The sequence below is a fragment of the Symphalangus syndactylus genome, chromosome 17 (genome assembly GCF_028878055.3).
Source record: "Symphalangus syndactylus isolate Jambi chromosome 17, NHGRI_mSymSyn1-v2.1_pri, whole genome shotgun sequence".
NCBI classification, from domain to species: domain Eukaryota; kingdom Metazoa; phylum Chordata; class Mammalia; order Primates; family Hylobatidae; genus Symphalangus; species Symphalangus syndactylus.
Genome location: NC_072439.2, coordinates 41,940,207 through 41,959,365, shown reverse-complemented (window position 1 = coordinate 41,959,365; position 19,159 = coordinate 41,940,207). Strand labels below are relative to the sequence as shown.

The window sequence follows — 19,159 nt, the reverse complement described above, 5'->3', positions numbered from 1 at the left end:
ACAACAGAGACATAGATCAATGGATCAGAACAGAGACCTCAGAAATAATGCCGCATATCTACAACTATCTGATCTTTGACAAACCTGACAAAAACAAGCAATGGGAAAAGGATTCCCCATTTAATAAATGGTGCTGGGTCACTGGCCATCAGAGAAATGCAGCTGGCCTAACTTCTTATCCTAAATAGAATTCATCTAACAAAGGAGGTAAAAGATGTTATTTTATTACTTATGGTTATATTTAAATTTTTTTTTAGGTAAGCAGAGAATGAGATTCGTATATAGAGAAGGTAAATATGAGTTTTTCTTGATCTATCATAAAAGTTAATGACATATATGTCTAAGTAATTTTTTTAATGAGGAAAAAGTATAAAATAATTATGGTAAAATAAACATGATGTATTTGTTAAATAGACTGTTTTGATGTATCTTGACATCCTTAATAGAAATGCACTTAATATTAAATATTCAATAATATAAATGTATTAAGTAAAATCTTTCAAACTATTATGACACAAAATAATAGTTGTATTTGGAAAGAATAATGTCTGCATATAAGTAAAAAGCACTTTTTTTGTATTTATTCATTAAATGAACTCGGTACTTTGGTTGCTTTGGTGTCTAATTGAAAGATAATACTGTTACTAAACTCCCACTATTTCAATGAGCCATGTCATGAGATTTGAATTTTCAAAAAAATCACCTTAGCAATTTAAAATGTTTCTTCATTCAACTTTACATCAAAAAATTGAGGGCAGAAAGTAATATAAAAATAAACATATTGTGGTATCATAATTGCCGTTTTAAAAATATTTATGTGATGTATCTAATCTTCTTTCTTAATGAAATTGTTATCTTTTTTCCCTAAACTTTCTTTGAAACATGGTGCTGTTTATACATTCACTTATTTTATTCTGATAGGAATAATGTGGTCATTCTTCTTATACTGTCACATGTAATAAAAAGCACAAACGATTTTATATCCTAAAATACATTATGTTAAATTCATATTTATTAATTTTCACAATAAATTCTTTTACGACTTTTAATTAAACTACTCTAAAAGTTTAATGTTAAACTCGTTTGAAAATTAACTCTTTTATTGATAAGCCCACTTGCATAAAGCAGTAAGAAGCAACTGTAATGTTTATTCTCACTGGTTCTACATTTGGTGAATATGTAGCAATAAAACTTCTCAGAAGGAAAGAAAAAATATATAAAGTATCATTCCCAATATAGTTGTGTATGTACGAAAGCACTCCTAAAGTTTTATAAATACTACTAGCACTTTCCATACCTCAAGAGAAGTTGAGGTTCTCAGTGGTTGGCAGAATGCTTACAAAGCAAGTAAAGATCATGGGCCTCAGCACATTCTAGCCACAAATTAGATACGAATGCTCACTATATTTTTACTAAAAGCCACAGCTTGGCTCAATTACAAAATTCTTCCCTTCATATGAGGAGAGTTGAATCATATACTGGAAATTGTGATAGCAAAGCTCAGGGATGTTCCAAAGTGTATATGTGGTTGCCCACTTGGAAGTTTCCCAAGTTTAAATCAAAAGACTTCCAACATATAAATACCCAGCCCTTCCTTCACCTTCCCCCATAAACTACGCAAAATCATTTCTGCAATGTAAATGAGTCTCAATGATTATGTTATATTAACAAACTGAATTAATCTTAGTGAACAAAGATTCTATATGGTACAGAAAAGGTCTAGATAAAACTTAGAGCTCATAATTGTCACTTAAATAATTTGTTCCATTTAAGTTCAGAGTAAAGGGAGAGATACAGACGTTTGGAAAGAAGTGCATCCTTTAAAGAATATGTTTTACAAACATAAAAATTATTAAATATGTCTGATATATGCTATATCCATGAAACAATAAAACTTTTCTTCTTTACTTTTGGCTTGTTAGAGAAAGCAAAAATAATATAGCAAATATGTCATATCCAACTGCAAACATTACCACCACCAGCTCTGCTAACAGCAGATATTAAGTTAGGGTTAACTAGGTGTCAAAGGTTGTTATAAATATACCTGCAAACTGACTTACTCTTAATAACAATCCTATGAGATACGTACTATTTTTAGCTGTATTTTACAGAGGAAGACACAAAACTACTGTAACTATAGCCACTAGTATTACTAGTGTCGCTATTAATACTACTAAACCTGCTACTATTACTATTAAAATGGCTACTATAACTTCTATTGTTACTGCCACTACTGATACTACTACTGAACTCCTACTATTACCAAATCTAATTTATTCAATGTTTTTTAAATGTCTAGCAATGTGCTAGCTACTTTACATACATTTTCTTATTCAATTTCTATAATTATAATTTCATAGCCCTAATAATGAAACTAGGACTATCTCCTTTTCACTTCTGAGTTCCAGAAGTAACACTACCCAACGATTTACTATTAATATTCTCATTTTAGAAATAAGGACCTTGAGATTTTACATTAAGCTGTTTGTGGAAGGCTCCATGGGTAATATACAGCCCTAATTTCACCAGGTCAAGCTGTTTCTGAGATAGTGCTTAATAGATCAGATAACTGGATTTAGGTTCAGTGTTTGGTAAGTAGATGTGGTGCTTCTTCATATATGATATGATATTATTTTACTTATTTTTTTTTTGCTATTTAAATTTTCAAGCATAAGTAGAAAGAATAGTACTATCACCATCTGTAAACCAGCCAACTAGATTGAACAATTGTAAACTTTTTGCCATATTTGCCTTATCTAATTGTCTAGCTAACTAGCTCTATATTTACTTCTCTCTGTCCACTATCTGTCTTTCTGTCTAGGGCTGAACCCTTGAAAAATAAATTCCAGATATTATGATAGCGGTACTACTCAAATCATCGACTCATCAGCAATTTCTAAAGACATTAGCTTGAATCTCAAAAAATTGAGGTCATTCTCTTATATAATCACAAAACCATTTTCCTTTTCTTCTTCTTTTTTTTTTTTTAAACTTTGAAACAGAGTCTCACTCTTTCACCCAGGCTGGAGTGCAGTGGCACAATCTCGGCTCACTGCAACCTCCACCTCCTGGGTTCAAATGATTCTCATGCCTCAGCCTCTCGAGTAGCTGGGATTACAGGTGTGCACCACCACCCTAGGCTAATTTTTGTATGCAAAACCATTTTCACACATAACATAATTAACAGTAATTCTCTAATGTTATCTAGTTTTTGTTAGGGTTATTTTAAGTAATGCATCAATATTAAGACTGAGTCAAAAACATAAAATGACAAAACAACTTATTAAAGTGAAGTGATATCATTGGACATACAAAAAAATAAATAAGGCAAGTTGTCCAGGATAATTTCTAAGATTACTAAGATAATTACGAAGAGTGAGTTTGCATATATATTAAGAGTAGAAGTGTTGAAAATCTCTAAATTTGGCTATTTTTGTATGTAATAAACAATGAGAGTGACAGCTGAAGAGTCCAATTTTGATCAGCTGGCCATTTTAAATGAAAACTCAAAAGACTATTTTCTTTGAGGTTTCTCTTAAGCATTTTGAATGATGGACAAAAACATCAATGCCTTTGATTTGGAACCTATGTTTTAGAGTTGAAATAAAACTCATATATCATTTAATTTATATGGTTTTCAAATTGGTTCCCATTAGCTTTAGAGTTTTAAAAATCTTCTTGGACCACTTTGTAGAAAAAAGTCATCAGAATGGGCATTTTGGGGATAAGAAGAAGTGAGAGACCCTGTGGATAAGGGTCTTGGCTATGCAGTATCCTCCACAGACACACAAATACACAAAAACACACATGCACACAAAATTTCATCTTCAGTCAGGGCAATCTCATTTTCATCTTTTGTTCAGAACTGAGGTTCTGATTTAAATCGTCTTTGCAAAAAGCATTTGCTGCTAAAAACCTTTTTTACTGTTGATTTTGGAAACTTTTGATGTAGTCCAAATTCCTCATATGACAGAGGAGAAGCCTGAGGCTTAGAGTGACTGTTTTGCCCAATGTCATATAACTCATCAGGTGCAAAACCAGAACAAATGTCCAAATCCTTAGATCATGTTCTGTTCTTAAGCAAAAACTGAAAAAATTAGATAGTTTTTTTAGAACTGCAACCACTAATAACAAAGTAGCATATTTCTAGAATGCGGTAAATAAAACATCGAAGTCCACCATGTAAACTCAAAAAATGTTTAAGACACCAACATTTTACAGGTTTATTTACCCGTTTTTATTTTCTGTGTTTTACAAGCATAAAAAGCCAGAATAAGTAATGTGGAGATGCTTAAATATGTGTGGAGTTCTATGTAAAAGGTGTGTCCTTAGATTTTGATGAATTTTGGCAGATCCCTCAGAGCCTATATATATTTTTATATATATATATTTATCTTATAAAATATATTTATATATCTTATATAATATATAATATATAAGATATATGATATATCCTATACATAAGATAATATAAGATATAGTTATATATCATATTATCTTACAGATATTTATAAGATATATAACTATATATAAATATTATATAAGATATATAAGATACAGTTATATATCTTATATATAAATATAAAAGATACAGTTATATGTCTTATATATAAGATATATAAGATACAGTTATATGTCTTATATATAAGATATATAAGATACAGTTATATGTCTTATATATAAGATATATGATACAGTTATATGTCTTATATATAAGATATATAAGATACAGTTATATGTCTTATATATAAGATATATAAGATACAGTTATATGTCTTATATATAAGATATATAAGATACAGTTATATGTCTTATATATAAGATATATAAGATACAGTTATATGTCTTATATATAAGATATATAAGATACAGTTATATGTCTTATATATAAGATATATAAGATACAGTTATATGTCTTATATATAAGATATATGATACAGTTATATGTCTTATATATAAGATATATAAGATACAGTTATATGTCTTATATATAAGATATATAAGATACAGTTATATGTCTTATATATAAGATATATAAGATACAGTTATATGTCTTATATATAAGATATATAAGATACAGTTATATGTCTTATATATAAGATATATAAGATACAGTTATCTGTCTTATATATAAGATATATGATACAGTTATATGTCTTATATATAAGATATATAAGATACAGTTATATGTCTTATATATAAGATATATAAGATACAGTTATATGTCTTATATATAAGATATATAAGATACAGTTATATGTCTTATATATAAGATATATAAGATACAGTTATCTGTCTTATATATAAGATATATAAGATACAGTTATCTGTCTTATATATAAGATATATAAGATACAGTTATCTGTCTTATATATAAGATATATAAGATACAGTTATATATCTTATATATAAGATATATAAGATATAGTTATATGTCTTATATATCTTATAAGATATATAAGATATAGTTATATGTCTTATATATCGTATAAGATATATAACTATATAGTTATATATCTTATATATTGTATAAGATTACATAAGATATATATCTTATGTAATCTTATACAATATATAAGATATAGTTATATATCTTATGTAATCTTATATAATATATAAGATATAGTTATATATCTTATGTAATCTTATACAATATATAAGATATATTTTTATATCTTTTTATATCTTATATAATCTTATACAATATATAAGATATATTTTTATATCTTAATCTTATACAATATATAAGATATATTTTATATCTTATATAATCTTATACAATATATAAGATATATTTTTATATCTTATATAATCTTATATAAGATATATTTTTATCTATTTCTTGGTCAGGCTGGTCTCAAACTCCTGACCTCAGGTAGATCCACCCGCCTTGGCCTCCCAAAGCACTGGGGTTACAGGCATTAGCCACCACACCCGGCCTTTATTCACTGTTGAACAAGAAGGTTAAGATTATCCAGAATTATGTGGATAATATATATTATATAATATAATATAATATATAATATAATATAATTACTATATAATAATTATATTATATATAATATAATATAATATTATATATTATATTATTATATATTATATATAATATTATATTATATAATAATTATATTATAATATATACTTATATATACTTATATATAATATATACTTATATAATATATACTTATATAATAATATATATTATTATATAATATAATCCATATTATATTTTTATATATTGTATTTATATATTATATATTTTATATATTATATATTTTATTTATATAATATATAATATAATATATTATATATTATATAATATATATAATATATAATATGTATTTTATATATAATATATAATATATTATATATTATATTATATATTATATAATATATATAATATATTTTATAAATAATTAATAAATAATATATATTTATATATATGCTTAATTCCATTCACCTGTCATCCTTATCAACAAATGCTTAGTAAGGACTATGAGAAGCTAGGCTAGAGAGTGACATCAGCTAACATGGTCTATACATGGGAAGTGTGATGATCTTAAAAGAAGCTAGCCCAACTAAAAACACACCCAGGAACATAGATATCTTCCTTCATTTAACACTGGTAAATAGCAAATAAAACATAGCAGTTAGGTATCAGTAAAGGTTTACGGTAGTAAAAATGGGATCAGAAAAGTTATTTATTCATACAGAATGAAGTGTGATAGAATTATCTAATTATGTAACTCTTTTCCAACTAATTACTGATAAGAAAAATAGAGCAATTTGACACGGGCCGAATGCTTTTGTATGATGTTTTGTGTGTCACAAGACTATGCCAGGAGCCGGTATAATTTTTATTTATTTCTCCCTCTTTTCCACTGCTCATCAAAATTTAAGAGTCTTAAATTCAAGAAGCACATAAAACCTAACCTCTACTACTTAAACTATTTTGGATATGCATTTTAAAAAATCTAGTTTCTTTTTATTCATGTCCCCAATACTCTCAGATGCTCAAAACAATATAACATCTCTGTTTCCAATATATCATGCTTAAAACCTTGCAGTAGCTAGTCCCAGTATTGCTAAGTCTCTTCTTTAATATCTTTCTTGAGGACATTTCTCAAGCTTGGTTCTATTGATAATTTGGGACAGATAATACTATGTTTTTGGAATCTGTTTTGTGCATTGTAGGATATTTAATAGCTAAACAGATGCCCAAAACACACCCGCCCCCCAACACCTCTATAATTGTGATAACCAAAAATGTCTCCACATGGGACGAAAGTTAGAATCCTTCAGGGCTTCCACGATCTCCCTGTGGCTGCCTGGTCTCCTGCTCTGATTTTTTTCGGCTCCAATCTGATTCTCACCAAGGATTATTGCCCAGCCATCCTTGGTTTCTCCCACATAATTCTGGATAATCTTAACCTTCTTGTTCAACAGTGAATAGAGGCCGGGTGCAGTGGCTAATGCCTATAACCCCAGTGCTTTGGGAGGCCGAGGCGGGTGGATCACCTGAGGTCAGGAGTTTGAGACCAGCCTGGCCAAGATAGTGAAACCCCATCTCTACTAAAAATACAAAAAAATGGTCAGGTGTGGTGGCAGCCATCTGCAATCCCAGCTACTTGGGAGGCTGAGGCCAGAGAATTACTTGAACCTGGGAGGCAGAGGTTGCAGTGAGCCGAGATTGCATCATTGCACTCCAGCCTGGGCAACAAGAGCTAACCTACGTCTCAAAAAAAAAAAAAAAAAAAAAAAAAAAAAAAGAAAAAGAAAAAAACCCACAAAAACAGCAACAACAACAAAAATAGTGAATAGAGACAATGAAATATTTAAAAAATAACAAATTTACTTCTGTTTTATCATTTTTCCTCTCCTTTTTGCTTGTCTTGCAGAAACGAAATTTCTATGCAAGATCACAGCATGATCTAGTTTTAAATACATATTTCTAAAATCTAAAGACCTTTTTTGATGTGTTTAATAAAATTTTTCTTTAAAAAAGGAAAATAATCTTTGGGTAAGAAATCTGTGTTCTTCTCTCTTGAATGGTATTGCCTATGCACTCAGAAAAAATGCACACCCACATACCTGCAAACACACACCTAGAGTACCTATCTACAGGGGATCATTAGGAATTGCCAGGAACTTCATAGTTAGAACGCTTGAAACTGTGTAGACTTGACTTACAGTGTATTGCAAAGATGGCTAACAGTGTAGGGAGAATGAAGTAATTTGGGCAATCTGAGTGAGCATACAAGGTTCATTATACCAGATTAGAGAATAAAATGTGAGTTGAACAGTACTGTCTTGTAGAGCGTCAAATACTTAGGGGAGAATTATTTAAATAGACACAGACATGAACATTAACCACAAGATGAAGAATCAAAGTGGTGGAGATTACAGGGTTGGCAGTCAGGACACCTGTTTTCAAATCTTCTGTTAGCCACTAGCGACTTGCATGATTACGTGGGACCAGTTACTCAACTTTTCTAATACTCACTTTCCTCACTTTGAAAACTGAGAAAATGACAATAATATGCACTCCACAGAGGATTTCTGTGAAGATCAACTGAGAAACATGTGAAAAACATTTAACCCAATTCTGTCTAAACAGCAAGCCCACAATCAATGTTGGCTATTATTACTTCTTCACCGCCCTCAGCAATGAAATACCCAGATTTTTATTTTTTTTATTTTTTTGGTCTCAGTCTAAGTATCCAGCACAGCAAGCAGTGCAAGTGTTAAATTGTGAAAAATGAGATCTGTGGCTCAAAAAAAAAAAAAAAAAAAAGAAAGACTAGCAAAAGCTTCTGGAGTTTCCAATGGGGGATGATTGCTCTATTATGAAAAGTATTAATAACCACTTATATACTTTGTGTCCCCAATACTCTCAGATGCTGTGCCAAGTCTCTATATGCACTCTTGCATGAAGTAACTAGTGTTTCAAATCCAGTGAAATAACCTGAATGAAGTAAGTGAATGATTAATCATGTTTTACAGAGGGAAATTCTGAGGCTTAGAGAATTTTAATCCCTGGATCAGGGTCACCACATAAGAGGTGAGAAAATGAAGCCTAAAGCCCAGGTTGGTTTATGACACAATCTCTGAACAATTCAAGTGATATTTATGAATTCATAAAAGGCAGGCAATAATGTCCAGCAGTATTATAACTTTAACATGTATTTGTAATAGTAATACATGTGTATGTATATATATATATATATATATATATATATATATATATATATATATACACACATACACACATACAAATGAAATAGTGACAATCTCCAGAAGTGGAAACTTTAAGAAACTCATGTAATTAGCTAAGATAATGGCTCTAAGCAGGGAATGTTGTTAAACAGTTGAAAGAAAATGACCCAAGGTGAATGTCAAAAATTGAGGGCTACTGAAAAATTCTACAGGTTAGGTGCCACCTTGAAAGAGGAATAAAATGAGATATTTAAAATTCATATTTTCGATAGATTGTCTTAAGTCTTTTCTGGAACAAGAAAGGTTATACATTAAATGAATAAATAAAATGGCTCTGCCTTTTGTATTTACTCTAACGGATTAAGTAGCTATTGAATTAGAAAGCCAAAACAGGAGCCACTTTATAATTGGACTTGAAATATTTATGATCATTTGCCATATAACATCAACAAAATAAAAGAATGGCAGATAAACTGCTTTAATATCTTATTGTATCAAAGCCTCAGATTTATTAAATTTCTGCTTCGAGCTGTATTTTTAACATCCCCCATGCATGAGTTCAAGTTCCAGTGGAACATCTGACAATTATTACATATTAATATAATGCTCAGGAAAATTTTAGATGTTTAACTCCTTAGTGTCTTTCTATAATCAGTACTAGGTGTGCAATTACTGCCTTAAAATTGAAAGTTACATTAAAAAATAAATTAATCCCAAAGAGTTTTACATAAAGTAGGATTACTAAATACAAAGACAGTGTTATTTTTGCTTTTTTGGTGTTCCCATTAAACTCTTAAAAGAAATATACATCTTTAAAAATGTATAGTTACATTTTTCCTAGTAGTTACATAACTTTAATTAGAAAAAATATAAAGAAGACATTTAAAAAGCACCTATAATCTCACAATTTATTCATAAGTATCAGCAAATGCATTTGTTTAATTTCATGAAGGAAAAGAAGTCCCAAATTACACCAGGCTGTGAAATTTGAATTCTTATACAAGGTTGCCCCTTAGTGGGAACAATCAAGAATAGCAAGCTAAAATCAGTGTATACTTAATTATTGAATTCAATTTATTATTGAAACTAAATTGGAAAATAAAAACTTAGGTTCTTGAAATAAAAAGTTTAAAATTTGATTTCCCTATTCCTTTTTATTATTAGTCATTATTATTTATTTATTATTAGTCAGAACTTCCTGTATTAAATTTTAGCAATGAAAATTGTTAAAACATGTTAATTATGTTGGTTTGGTTAACTGTAATAGCTACCAAAAAACATTTACATCTGAATCTTAAACTCTTGGGGTATCATTGGTTTATTTTGGGCTGGTGTCCGTGTCTATTTCAGTGTTTTATTTAACCTAGTGCCTACAACTGTGTCTGCTTATGGCATGTGCTTAGTACATATTCTTAATGAACAAATGCTATTCAATTGTTGAAATATTGGGAGAACTACATAAAATACCAAATCATTATTTAAGAAACATATATATATTCACTATGCTTTTGATAGGAGGAGCCACTTACTCTGAGAATGATCTATTAACAATCCTAGAAGCAATTAATAGCTGTTAGGACTCTCTTCCAAAAGGTGGATCAAATATTTATAGCGTTTTTACTTAAATTTTGCATGGCATATTGACCAGTGAAGTTTAACTTTGTAGTTTGCCTTAAAAGAGAAGGAAGGTGAGAGGGACAGCTTCATTAGTCTTGTATTGGTTTGAAAGACAAAGACAGAATTCAGTTTAACTATTTATTTTTAAATGATTCTTATCCGGACCTTTTAAAAATCGAGATAATTGAATGCATCTGTCCATCTACGAAGTGCTAAACATGTGCATTTGATATTATGATTCAATTAAGATGCTTATCTAGCCAGTTGAGTAGGTTTGCTCTCACTGTCAGACCATTATTTGATGGAATGAACTGAAACCTGAGGTGGTGAGTCCCGAGATTGGGCCTGCGGTCAGGACTCTGCTCTGGACTAGCTGAGAGGGTAACTATGTGAATCTCTGCAGCTATCATCTGAAAAGGGAGAGCGTGCACTAAGTGGCCACAAGGTCTTTTACATTTTTATGGTCTAATTTATTATTTGTTTCCTAATTAGTATTCCAGTTATTTCTTTGTTTTCCTGTTTGTTTGTTTTTTAAAAAAAGGGAATGGGATCAATTTTTCTTTCTCTTTAAATTCCTTTTTTCATTTTCTTTTCGCAGTCATTATTTACATGTACCAGCACAATGTAACTAGCATTTTAAAGAATATAAATAAGCTCTAAATATGAAGTTTCAGTTTAGGGCAATTTTTGTCTGCAAATTTATTTATATAGACTTCATTGCAGCTATTAGTTACTACTTTATAAACTATGGTTGTGGAACTTCTAGACTTTACTTTTGAAATTATTCGATTTATAACACCAAAGATAATTCTTTCAAATTCAGAAGCCTACTTTTTGAGAAAGTAAGATCCCTGTTTAGCTTACTTTTTTCCCTTAAAATGAATAAAACTCGAGTTGTATTTACTTTTCTTGCGAAATAAAATACAATTTAAATAAAGTATTGGAGATTTTGGTGCCAATTTGACTAATTTTGGGCATGTGCAAAATAGTTTCAGATCTATAAGGAAAATATATTACATGATATAATGTCAAAATACAAAATTTACAGTTCTCTGCCAATTCTCAATTGTTATTCTTTAAAGTATAATATTCTTTAAAGTATAATTTTGGTTCAGAAACTGAAAGAGGATTGATATGTTTACTAGAGGTGTACAGTTGTAGCTAGATCAGATAAATTAAAACTTTCTTAAAGCTAAAAACATAGCTGGAAAATATGAAAGCATAATACAATAATGTGTACATACAATCTTCAGATTTTATGGGACTTAATCTTAAATGTCCTACTGAGTTCATTTGTGCTTCTTTTTTTACATTAATAACTGACTTCTAAAATAAAAGTTTTCTTAATTATGCCTGTGTTCTAAATATGTCCTTAGTCTACCAAATGTTTGCTTTTCTAAAGAAGAGGCTGGTAGGGCCAGTGATTAATTTACTTTTTAAATACACTGTAACCTAGACAGCCTACCAAGACACCAACGATGTTCTTATACAAGTTGTTTTGCCTGCATTATTTCCCAGTCTTTTCCCTCTATTTTATTTCTTTCTACACCTTGACTCTCTATATCACTATGTTTAACTATAGGACTTGTAGAATGTAACACCTTTCAATTCTTAAAATATAGCCATTTAACCCTCTTCAAATCACGTAAATGAATTCTCCAACATATATAATTTTGTCTCTTTCTTACTCTTAAAGCATAACATAAGTGCTTTAAGGTCATCATTATAACAAAGATTAAGTTCTATGCTCTTCATTTAAATTAAAAAGGAAGGCACTAGAACCAAGGGCACATATATACTGACATAATACACATCAATTGTATTAAAATTAAGGGGGAGATCATACCTAAAGCCCAATTAATATTAATTGATTAATATTTCTACCAAAATCCTCAGGGCTAGCCATTTTAGAAAGATTTAGCAGTACAACATTTAATATAAGGAGAACCACAGAAAGCTTTTTTGCCTGCTTTTTGGTCTCATGAAAAACAAAGATGATATAAAATGTGATTATAGTAATAGAACTTTCAATGCAGACACATAGGAATCACTGGGGTGTTAAGATGAAACTTAAAACACATACCATAAAATTCCTCTGGTAATGAATATTCTCTTTGTTAAAATCGATCACATAGCCATTGAAGGACCAAACAAATGTGAGATCCAAGGCAGGATCAAAGGACGCAGCACACTGCATTGTGGCATTTTCTCCAACTGTGATATCGGCATTAATTGGGGCCAATATAATTCGTGTGGGATCTATAGATTTTTAAATAAAAAAGTAAAGCACAATTCAAGAAGATATAAGACACCATATTATCTGGTATATTAAAATAATAAAACCAATATATTTTTATTTATCTGTGCAAAATAAGATGTTTTCACATCCAAATTCCAAGAACAATATCATCAAGCAAGAAACTTGCCTGAAATTCTTTTGGAAAAGAAACTTACAAATACATTGACTGTTTTGATGTTTAGTGCTGAATCATGTTTTTTTAATACATTAGAAATTAAGCACCCTCAAACATTAACTTACCTGTGATAACAAGGGTTCCAGTGCTATTAGCTTTCCCTCTGTTATTTTCTGCAAAGCATGTATAGATACCTCCATCATTCCTTGTAATGTTATTGATTTCCAAGCTACCATCTTCCCAAATGAGTATTCTAGTGAAATAAAAATATATACAATTCACAAACCTGATTTAGTAAAATACATTATGTCTTAGATTACAAACACTAATATTTTTCAATTATTACATTCTATATAAATCATGCGACCACAGACGTTTTTGTAAGTTGAAAATTCTAGCCTTTAGTTATAATATTTTTCTTCATCGTTGACAATTTGTTTTGGAAATCCACTTTCATCTATTTCTTGAACTATTGCCATAGCCTTCTAACTGACCTTCCACTATGGGACAGGCTGAAATCAGTCATAGGCCTGAAAGAAATGAGCCCAGGTCTCCCAGAAATGTAACCTTAGGACTTCAATTCAGACTAGGAGGTGAGGACAGACTGCCATTTCCATGGCCACAGAGAAATATAAACATATTTTATTTTTAGAAACTTTAAAAAATATTTTAAAACCTCCTTAGTAACAACTTCTGGAACAAATTAACATTTAGGAAATTCTACTTTGAACAGAAACTAAGTCTTTCATTCTACACATATTTCCCTGCCTGTCAGCCTCTTCCCCAGGGGATGGAGACTAAAACTCGCTAAGTTTTATTACATGGAAACTGACACTTAGATTAAATATTGAATTGCCTGTCACTGGATTTTTTACTTTCTTTAAACAGATCATTTTCAAAACTAAATTATCTTTGAACATTTGCACAAAACATGCAAACGTATATCCATTTTAAGGGCAAAGTCTGATAAAAGAAACAAAACTATCTACCTTACTGATAAAAATCTTCATATAAGAAAATAACAAAATTTCCACTAATATTATAGTCCAGGATTTCCTTTCCTTTCTTGAACAATCCAGTCCTGACTTGAAGTTCATTTCAGAGTACTTTTTGTTGTTGAAGGAGAAATGAAGTATCAAAATAATATAATGATAAAAGTAATTATTTAAGATCATGGAAGTCTTTCTCCAACTCTGAGGAGTGTAATTTATTCTCTGTCCCAGACCCTGTACTCAAAAATCCATCACTGTGTTTATTCAAAGCCACACATTCCACAGGCTGTTCTCAGCCAATGACTGATCATGGGAGGAATTTTAAGCCAGGCCTGCTCCTGGAAGACAGCAACTCCTCTGATACGCATTTTTGACTGGAAGACTCTCCAGCGGCATGACCATACTCTCTTAGAAGTGCAGTGCAGTCCAAGTCATTTCAACACAATCTTTTTTCCTTCCTTCCCTCTGTCCTTCATCTGGGATCAGACCTGTATCTCAGTAAAATACTTTTCCAAGCCTCCACCCGCTTCCTCTCTATTTTCTCTCCCATGCATTGCCATTAATTACTTTCTTACATAGCTAATCTTCCTGGCGTCAGCTTCTTGGAGGACACATATTAATTCAGTACCAATATTAATGGGTCACACTTTTTCTCACTAAGCTCTAAGTCCTCAGCCAAGTTCCCACATCCCTCTCATTTAATGATTTTTCGAGAAACACAACAAAAATTATAATGAAGTAGCAGGGGAAAACACAATGATGATTCTTTCTGAAATCACGCTAATATTTTTAGCTTACTTATGTTTTCAAGTGATCTTTACCATCTTTAAAGGGTATACATAATTCCATGTGTCATTCATCTCATTTATACTTTCAGGTACTTTGCCCTTGAAATTAAAATACTTTTTAATAAAAATATTTAGAAAACCTGATTTTTTTGTAATAATTCTCCTTATTCTTAAAGTAATATAGACTAAACTCTCAAGATTTTATCCTTATTTCCAGATACTATGATATAGATCAGCTGTCAAACAAACTAGGAACAATCTGGTCTTTAACCAATTGGTCACTTATTGTTGCCAAAATTACTCCAGAATAACCTCTGGAATAGAAAAGATTAATGAAGATCCCTTCCTATAAGTGGTTTAAATAAAAGTGACTTTAGAGCTAATAGCAATCCATTGAATTTAAATTAGCAACTAACTTAATTCTACTAATTACAAAGAAATTCTGCTGCAGAAAATATATCATTTGAGCCAAAAAATCATAAAGTGAGAACTTAATTACCATTTATCAAGATACATAGCTTCTCCCATATATCACATAAACCACTCTTTAGGCACTAACCAGATACAGAAATAACTTAGTTATGTGGAAATGGTTTTTATAATTATTTTCAGGAGAATAAGATTATGCTTAAAGACCAATATTTAGTTAGTCCTTGGGTATTCTTTTTCAAAATAGACACCAAAATTTTTATGTTTAGCTTTTCATACATGTTATTTTATAATTCAAATATATTTGCATATGAATACTTTATCTACTATTAAATGGTATTTACACCGAGATAGTAATGGGTTAAAGTACTAAGTAAAAATTAGATTTATAGACGCTTTCATCAAGGAAAAATGCAATTTGATTTCAAAGGCTTTAAAAATATCATAACACAATCAAAATTGTAAAATTTCAGGAGCTATATCTTTCTCTTCTTTTTTTGAACACATGTTGATATTTAGGAAAAACAAGTCCATGAAACATAGTTCTGGGAAATCCTTGGTTGAAGAGGTCCATGACATCGGTCTTCATCAGAATCAGAAAAAGATTTTATTATCACAGAGGAGAATTAATGGTTTGTCCAATGGGTAATGCCCTGCTCTAGGCTGTGGAAGGAGTAAGCACCTACACATGTAGCTGCCCTTTGATCATGGTCTCTGCATTGCTCATTGTCTGACCATTAATGTTTCAGCAGCATATTGAACAAATGGGCTTTTCCTTTAACATTTCTTGTAGTATCATTTTGTTAAAATCTTAACAACTCTGAGGTCAAACAATATTAACTTTAAAAGTCAGTGTGTTCAGGGAAGCCCCTGATGTCCCTGCCCTCTTGCCCCATTCCATAAACAGCCGTGCCTGTGCTCATCCTAATAAGAGGGCTGTGTTGGCATATTCCCAATTTATATCAATGTCTTACAACTTCAAGTTCTAGTTTAGATAGCATCAATATATTTTTTCAGAAGGTCACTTTAACTTTACCAAGCTTTAGACACATCAAAATATGGATGATAATTCCCATGTTACTTTATTGGGTTACTGTGAAGAAAATAATGTATTTTCTACACGTGAGTAATAATAGTCTTTCAAATACAAAAGTGATCCTTGTCCTCCCTTATTTAAGACTTTAAACAGATTGCCATTACTCTTAGATGAAGCCCAAGCCCCTTAGCATAGAAAACTTTGTTATTTATGATCTGGCTTATTATGTCTCATCTCTTAAAAGTCTCCTCCATTTTCCTCTAAGGACAAATCACACTGATTTCAGTTTCTGCAATTTCTTACACATTCTAAACTCCTCACCATAGGGCCTTTGTTCATGCTGCCCTCACATTCTGAAATGCACCCCAAAGCCAATGCCCACATCCCATCCCTCCCATTTCCCATCCTGGCTTTCTCCTCTTCATAATTTTTGCACTCAATATTACTTCTTCTAGGAAACATACAAACTGTTCAGTGTGGCTTTCATACAAATAATCTATATAAGGTGTACACTGCTTTTTCATTTTGTCCCCAAACCACCAAAACATTGGTAGATTGTCCACTTATAAGGAATATGATGATAGCATCTTGTTCATTTCAAGATGGGAAGAGATTATTTGCACTTTGAAATCATCTTTTTATTTTTCTACAAAAATATTGAATAGGCTAATTGCATAAAATTCAGTTGAATATGAATGGATATAGATGCCTATATTGGGGGAAAAATATGTTAGAGAGCTCCTATTTTATTTCCCATTGTTTATTAGCTGTATGACATTGGGCAATTTATAACAAGACAACAAAAAACACCTCTGAGCTTCAATTTTCTAAATTCCTTCTACATTATAGAGTCCTGTTAATTGAACTTTCATCATAATAGATACTGACAGGGGTAGGTATTTCTGTCCAACTTAGAACTACAGGATCTTCTGTGAAAAAAAAAATAATTTAGAGCAAACAACATTTTCATTATTAACATATAAACAAGTCTTCTATAAAATAAACTTTTTCAAACAGTTTTTGGAATTGGATTTCTAGTTTCAGCACTGACCTGCTACTATTGACAAGCCACTCTGTCCCTTTACTCCACGAAAACTTTGGTTTTGGTGCAGCTTTAGGTTTGCATTCAATTATCACCCTTCCACCTTTAGCGGCCAGGATCTTTTTCTTCATAGGATTCATTTCAAAAGTTGGAGCCAACGCTAAAAAGAAAACAAATTATTATTTTTCTCTTTCTGTTTGTAAAGCCTAAACATTGCTTCTGTGTTGTAGAATCTTTTATTCTCCTTTAATAGTTAATGGAAACGATTAATCTCAGTAAATATGATCAGCTGTCACCAATATGCATGCTATACCTAACGCATTGTAACTTTTATTTAATAACTTTGACTTATAAAATTCACCCAATTCAAATGTACAATTGTTGATGATAACTGAATTGATTATTAGAAACTTTAATTAGAATCCAGGCTTGGTGGCTCACACCTATAATCCCAGCACTTTCGGAGGCTGGGGTGGGCAGATGGCTTAGCCCAGGGGTTTGAGAGCAGACTGGGTAACACGGTGAAACTCCATCTCTACCTAAAATACAAAAAATTAGCTGGGCATATTGGTGCATGCCTGTAGTCCCAGCTATCCAGGAGGCTGAGGTGGAGGATCACCTGAACCTCGAAGGTCACGGCTGCAGTGAGCTGTGATCGCCTCACTGCACTCCAGCCTGGGCAACACTGTGAGACCCTGCCTCAATAAATAAATAACTTTAATCTCAATCAAATATTTTATACACATTTACCTTAAAATTAACACTGAATTCAGTTGCTTTGACTCAATTCCTCAAGGAAAGTAAAGTGAAAGGCTGGAGAAAGTTGACCAGCATTATACACACTGACATATGGTCCTAGTCAACCCTCTAAACCACATGTTGAATGAACTATTCCCAGTTTATAAATGAGAAAATTGAAATCTATTAGGATTATCTAATTCGGCAAAGGTGCCACAGGTAGTAATAAGTGGGAGTCACATTTGAACCTAGGTCCTTCTGTTTCCAAAGCATGTACTTTTCATTAAACAATGCAGTCTCTCCTTCTTTATACAATTACTGAGCATCATCTGTATGCAAACACTCTGCAAAATGCCAAAATAATTGGAGCCCTGCTTTCAGGACCTATCTATAAACAGCTGTGGGAATAATGGATCCAATCAACTAATTAAGGAGTACATGATCATTTGTAGTTCATCGTTACCTCCAAGTACAGAGCAATAATTACCAGAACAGAATATAGAGTCTTAAAAAAGGTTACTCCATTGATGGCATGCTCTGACTTTCCTCAGCATCCCCACATTTAATCCACTGCTCTCTCTCCTCTTCCCTTGGCAGATTCCAAGCAGATTTCATCCATATATTTCGACACATTACAATCATCTGTAACTGTGTACTTTCTGGAGGCTTTTCTAGGCCTAGGCATATCTTCATCTGGGTGTTGACTTTTCATCCTCTGGTCTGGTCATTCTCAAAATTATCTTTGTATTAAAATCATCTGAGGATCTTTTTAAAGTGTCCATTCAGTAGGTCTGGGGTGAGCCTGGGATTCTGCACTTCTAATGTGCTCCTAGGTAAGGCCACTGCTGCTAATGCTCTGAAGAAGACTTTTTTTGTGGCAAAGATTC

General features: G+C 31.3%; 1 protein-coding gene across 6 annotated transcripts in view; it reads right to left on the bottom strand.

The window, feature by feature from the left end:
* CNTN1 (contactin 1) overlaps positions 1–19,159 on the bottom strand; it is a 391,570-nt gene that overhangs the window by 120,040 nt on the left and 252,371 nt on the right. For all 6 annotated transcript variants that reach the window (XM_063620146.1, XM_063620145.1, XM_055250616.2 and 3 more), the window contains 3 exons: positions 17,544–17,694; positions 13,373–13,500; positions 12,917–13,092 (listed from right to left, as the gene is read on the bottom strand). In XM_063620146.1, the coding sequence (XP_063476216.1) occupies positions 12,917–13,092; positions 13,373–13,500; positions 17,544–17,694 (455 nt within the window). The remainder of the gene's footprint in view (positions 1–12,916; positions 13,093–13,372; positions 13,501–17,543; positions 17,695–19,159) is intronic.